The 6,000-nt window shown below is 40.1% G+C and overlaps 2 protein-coding genes across 4 annotated transcripts in view; one reads left to right on the top strand and one right to left on the bottom strand.

Annotated features, from left to right (window-relative positions):
- Positions 1-201: 201 nt before the first annotated feature.
- Positions 202-4,778, bottom strand: LOC122659012 (serine/threonine-protein kinase ZRK1-like). Its single transcript, XM_043854176.1, has 5 exons — positions 4,764-4,778; positions 4,600-4,680; positions 3,248-3,481; positions 2,729-3,202; positions 202-1,336 (listed from the first exon to the last, which is right to left on the bottom strand). The coding sequence occupies exons 1-5, from the start codon at positions 4,776-4,778 to the stop codon at positions 242-244; spliced, it is 1,899 nt and encodes a 632-aa protein (XP_043710111.1). The 3' UTR covers positions 202-241.
- Positions 4,681-6,000, top strand: part of LOC122659711 (histone-lysine N-methyltransferase SUVR5-like) — a 23,981-nt gene continuing 22,661 nt past the window's right edge. For all 3 annotated transcript variants that reach the window (XR_006332534.1, XM_043854819.1, XM_043854818.1), the window contains exon 1: positions 4,681-4,835. Coding sequence is in view for 2 of the 3 variants with exons in the window: in XM_043854819.1 (XP_043710754.1) it covers positions 4,790-4,835 (46 nt within the window). In the remaining variant the exon portion in view is untranslated. The remainder of the gene's footprint in view (positions 4,836-6,000) is intronic.

The following is a 6,000-nucleotide window of genomic DNA, read 5'->3' as shown; positions in this document are numbered from 1 at the left end:
TCAAATTTCAATCAAGCACAAAATAAGCTTGGAATGACAATATAGCCATACTACAACTTCAAACCAACAAGAAATCAATCACAAAATTTGCTTATATATCATACACTATATTTGCAAAAATTTGTCACTTGTGAAATGCAGGGTGAGTTAGTTGAATCTTTATTGCAACCATTTAAGCTTCTACTGAGAAATCCTAAATTGTCTAAAATCTCAAAATGGAAATACAAATCTGCAGTTTGCTCTATAATTGACAGTAATCTGATGAGGTTCTCTGAATCTGTTTTAGTTCTTTTGCCACCTCAATCATTGCAGGCCTCTCCTCTGCTTTTTCTCTTGTGCATCTCAGGGCAAGCTCCATGGAAGCTTGCAACTGCTGTTGATTGATCATCCCTCCTTGCAAAATACTAGGTGTCAAAACTTCAATCACTCTATTATCCTCCACAAAGGGCCTCTCGTGATCATGTAAGAAAGCCTTTAAACCGCTGTTCTCACGGTGTATACTGTAAGCCCTATGCCCAGTTAAGAGCTCAAGTAGAAGCATTCCAAAGCTATATACATCACTCTTCTCTGTTAAATGACTCAAACGAATGCTCTCGGGATCGATAAATCCAGGAGCCCCTCTTACACTATCAACTTCCACATGTGTTTCACCTGATGGAATTGATATTGAAGATGTGAAATCTGATAACTTGGAGACCCATTTATGATCCAAGAAAACGTTACTGGGTCTTACGTCGCGATGTACAATGAGCTCAGAAGTGGCCATTTGAACATAAGTTACTGCATTAGCAATCTCATTTGCAATCTTCAATCTTGTCTCCCATGATAATAGCATATAAGTTGTTGTTGAAGAGTCATCTTTCTTACCATGAATCTGATCAAAGAGAACTCCATTGGATGCAAATTCATAAACAAGGATAGGAACTTTAGTTTCTAAGCAGCAGCCCAAGAGCTTCAAAACATTGCTATGGTTCAATTGTGATGCTATCACCACTTCTCTTATACTCTCTCCCAACCAATACCTCTTTCCTTGACCTTCAAACCTTTTAACCGAAATCATTTGCTCTTCATGGGTTCCTTTGTACGACTTATAGGATCCATCTTCGCGAATTATTAGGTTTAGATCATAGTTATTGGTGGCTATCTGGAGATCTATAGCAGAGAAGACACGGATGGGATTAGATTTTCCATCACAAGAAGTAACTAGCTGTTCTAACAATAATGCCCCATTCTTTAAGAAGAATTCTTCTTTTCCAGTCTCAGACTCCTTTTTCTCTTTTTCAGATCCTTTTCCCTTATTATATACTCTCAAGCACCGCAGCATATTAATCAAAAACTGAAGCAGACACTAACCTATGATGTCAAGACTGAATAGATCAATGAATAGAAAAGGAAAGAACTGATCATCAAAACAAAAACAGATCCACTCACCTCATAGGTATGGTAGAGGAAATTGGAGATTCATGTTTTTCCCCCTCTTCTGCTTTTCTTCCAACTTCTAGAGCTCCCAAAGAGTTCTTGCAATTGTAGATACTAATAATTCAAATTGAAAAGCAAAGCTACAAAAACTTTTAACTCCACGTGCTGTTTGCTTCCAACCACGTACTTTTTCCAAAGATAAAATGGCAGACTCACATCCCCATGGATTCGGGTCCTCTGTAGCACGACACGGTGTATAGCGCACCATCCGAGGACTCTGTGTACTTGGGCACGCAGCCCAACACACAAGCAAGGTGTCAGGCTGCATGTCCGACTGCCCGAACACACAAGACCGTTGAATACGGGCTACACACTGTGTTGCGTTAGAGAGGAACCCAACGCCATCCCCACATCTCAAAAGTCAATGGCTTGATAGGAACGTGAAAAAATCTAGTGACAATTGGACTCTCCAATTCCACAGTTCTGACCGATTTCAGGTGGATTCGACCCAATTTGATCCCATGTCTGATTCTATATATTTGAACCTCGATCCCATCCAGCATTTCGAATTAGAGCGGCCAATCCGGATTCATATCGGATTGATCCCATTAACCCAATGCTAGACAGCGTTTTGGAACGGCATTAAGAAAAAATCATTAATTTGTCAACATGATTAACGCATGACTAACATGCAACAACATGATGGACACATCACCATCAGTTAAGAGAGAGAGAGAGAGAAAAGGGCAATCAAAGGCGGACGGAGAAGGAGGGACGGGGAGGGAAAGCAAACATTCCGTTTGGTATCACCCGTAGCCTGGTGAGGTGTAAGGGTGTCAATTGATTCGGTTCTGATTTTTTGGTTTATTTTTTGTTCGATTCATAATATAATATGTACGAATCAAAATCGAAAAAAACGATTTATGTCTATCCGACGACTCAAGTGATGATCATACACACACATTCATATATGAAACTTTTTTATTTTAATTACTTTGGTAAAAGTTTTGTGTAGAGCTGTGCGCACTTGCATGGTCGTACCCCCTCCCATAATAGAGAGGTCGAACCAATCAAATGCCCTATATTTGATGCATCGTAACCTCTTCCCACCTTATGCTGCTTTTTTTGGTAGAAAACAGTAATTTATTAGATCATGCAAAACAACTCAAGGTGTTGAGAGCGAACATAACTCTCGCAACCAAGGAAAGGAAAGAGGCCAAACTGTCGTGCATGTAATCGACAGGGCCATCCTGGCCAAGGAGTCAACCACAATATTAATCTCCCATGGAATACAATTGAAGTTACAAACTGAAAACAAGAATGACAAATGCAATATATCATCAACTATCGGGCGAATCAGCAATGGCGAAGCGTGTGTGCTGTCAGTAAGGAATCTGATGAGATTGGAATTATCAGATTCAATAACAACCCTCATATGTCCAAATGCATGAAGATCCACCAAGCTTTGACGTACCACCAACGCTTCACCCACCAAAATATCATTGAAAGAATACGGTAATGACACAGCTTTAATAGGATCACCTGCTGAATTACGCCAAACATAACCCAGGCCCCCAAAAGAATCGCTCAATGGCAGACTTGCATCACAATTGCATTTAATAAAGCCCGGATCAGGCCGTTGCCACTGCAGATGATGATCGAAATGTGCAGCAGAAACAACTTGAGCAGTAGGAAGAGACCCAATAAATTCCTTACATGAGGAAGACGCTGCAGCAATTACATCCTCTGGTTTCCATGTGCGCCGGCCAAAGATAGCATCATTCTGCACAATCCACAGGTACCAACAAACAAAACTAATGAAGGTTACCTTAGAACGAGCCTCCTTCTTCCCCAAATGTGCAAATTGCCCCCAAGTAGAGATCCATTCAGCAATAGAGGAGATAGTAGATGTAAAGAAATTACAGCCAATATTGCTTCCAAACCAAACAGCCTGAGCAAAAGTGCAGTCAAAGAGGATGTGTGACGGTATTTCCAAACTACCACAACGTACACAAGCAGCATCCACCTGAATAATACGCCGATGAAATCCCACCTTATGCTGCTGCACATTAAAACCACCCCAATTTTTCTTTATAATATTTGAATTTTAATAATTTTCAAACCAATAATATATACAAATCCTTTAAAAATGGATCCGTGAAATAACATCGACCAATTCCAATAGATCGAAATTGACAAGACCCTCTTGATTGTATGTTTGAAAACCTTGGGGGTCAAGGGTATTATAAATCTACAATGAAATGACGAATCCGGCACACATCCTCGTACGAAGACGGTCCTTGGGATCCATGTCTACAGAAATTTATCCTCTCAAGTGTGGTGCATTGGGCAGTGGTGCATTGCCCAATGCACTACACTTGAGAATCCAATCGTCCACTCAACACTTGAGAGGATAAGAAGACGCCACTGCCCATGTTTTAACAGTTAGATTCTTAAGTGTGATGCATTGGACACTGCACTACACTTGAAAGGATGAAAATCCCATGCATCTCAGGTGGGTGGGCATTGGGTCCCAAGGACCATCCTCGGATAAGGACGTGAGCCACACTCTAAAATAACACTACACTAGCTTGGTACTAACAAGGGTTGTCATCCATAAACATACCTTTCTATTTTTTGGGTGGGATCGCCTAGGATAGGGCTCCTTTGTAGCGTGGCAGGGCATCCGATGCACCATCGAACGGCTTTGATGCAATGCTGCCTAGGGCATGCAGCACCATACACCGCCTTTGTGTTGGGCTGCGTGCCCAACAGGCCAAGGCACACCGAACGCCCTGCCGGATCCAGATCCAGATCCGGGTCGCCTACACGCTTCTTTTGGGTTCTACATAAAAAAAAAGACAAAGGCGAGAAATTGAATATTCGAAAGAATCTAACCCAAAAAAAATAAGTTAGCCATGGATGGTAGAGATTCTACACAAATGTATGGTAGAGACGTAGTTGATGGCAAATTGTCCGCTAGTTTATAGCCGAAAACCTAGGAGATAAAGTATGCTCATCAGGGGGCCAGAGAAAATAAGAAAGGGCAAAGAGGTCTGATACAAGAACAGGACAGGAGCTGTATGCAGTAGATTCACATCACTTCACTTTAGAAAAACAACAACAAAAAATTTGTCAAGATCCCTTATTAGGAGGCTAGGCAGTATTAGGCACTGGTACCCATTTTGTACCCCCATCATGGTGGTCGCCCTCCGCCCCTTCTGCTGTATCAGTATTTTTCATTGAGAGATACATACACACCTGAAACCCATAAAAAAAGGGGTAATTGGTCACTTGGAATATCTGAAGGATAAAATCTCTCCAATTTCAATTTCACCCCACACCTCCAAAACGTCCATGGACAAAGGAGATGTTCATCCCAGGACTCAATCACCTGCTCTACCCCCCCTTTAAAGGTACATTATTAGCCTTATTTCTCAACACCTTCTACTAGCGTGTGCGTTCTTTAGACGTTCTTCTACATGATGTAACTAACCTCCTTGTATGGTCTTGTTTTATAAGTCTCAACAATAAAGAAAGGATCATATAATAACAATTTATGTTAACTAGGAAAAAACAAGGAAAACGAACACAAACCCTTGTTCTTGTTTGATTGGATGAGTTAATCACTCAATTAGGGATTTTAGGTTTTTGATCGTGGTTTTTTCAAATGGGTTCTTGATTTGGACCCCCAAGTTCTAATTTAATTCTATTACTGTTTCTGTTTCTATAGTTTATAACTCTCTAGGGGGTGGATGTAACATTTGAATTTGGACTCGGACCTGCTTTATATGTTTATGATGATGATCCATGTCTCTCTTAATTGTGATCAATGTGGGTTTCTCTGCATATAATTTTACTTTTTGTTTAGGGGTTTTGGGTCATGATCACCGCAACACAGAGGTTTTAGTAGATGTATCTGAGATCTGGGTCGTTAAGAATAGTGAAGAACGCAAACGTGCATGAGTAGTGATTATTATTTCCCTAATGAGTCATCACTGGACAGGAAAAAAGAACGATCTGTTTCCTTCAAGGCTTAAACAACCACTAATAGTTCTGAGATTTATGGATCTAGTTTAGGAGGTCTCAATAATGACGATGGATGTACGTGGAGGGCAAGGATTATTTCAATAAGGTTCTTTATTTTTTATTTTTAAAATTTAATATGTTTTTTATGCTACATGGGTTCAGGATCAGAAGTTCGATATCTAAAGTTTTATTTGGATGGTTGTCAGTTGTGAGATGAACCCATACAAATGTTTTGAGTGCAGGGGTCCATCATTTATTGAGATTCTATAATATGTTGAAAGGCATCGATTTATCTATTATTTGGTTCCCGTGGGTTATTAGACCGGTTGTTTATCCCTAAACATGGACAATTTTGATGAATTTTTTTGATCTATCCTAAAAGGGGAAGAAAAAGAACTTAGCATTACATGATAGAATTTAGTGAAAATTAAGATGGTTTAATTTTAAATGTGTTTAAGTGCAGTGGTGGGAGCCTCGTGAACTGGGTATGCCCTTTTAAGATGGTTTAATACATAAATGTGTTTAACAACAGAATCCATGCTGCTACTTCTT

The sequence above is a fragment of the Telopea speciosissima genome, chromosome 4 (genome assembly GCF_018873765.1).
Source record: "Telopea speciosissima isolate NSW1024214 ecotype Mountain lineage chromosome 4, Tspe_v1, whole genome shotgun sequence".
NCBI classification, from domain to species: domain Eukaryota; kingdom Viridiplantae; phylum Streptophyta; class Magnoliopsida; order Proteales; family Proteaceae; genus Telopea; species Telopea speciosissima.
Note: the sequence above shows the minus strand (reverse complement) of the source record. Positions and strands in the feature narration are given on the sequence as shown.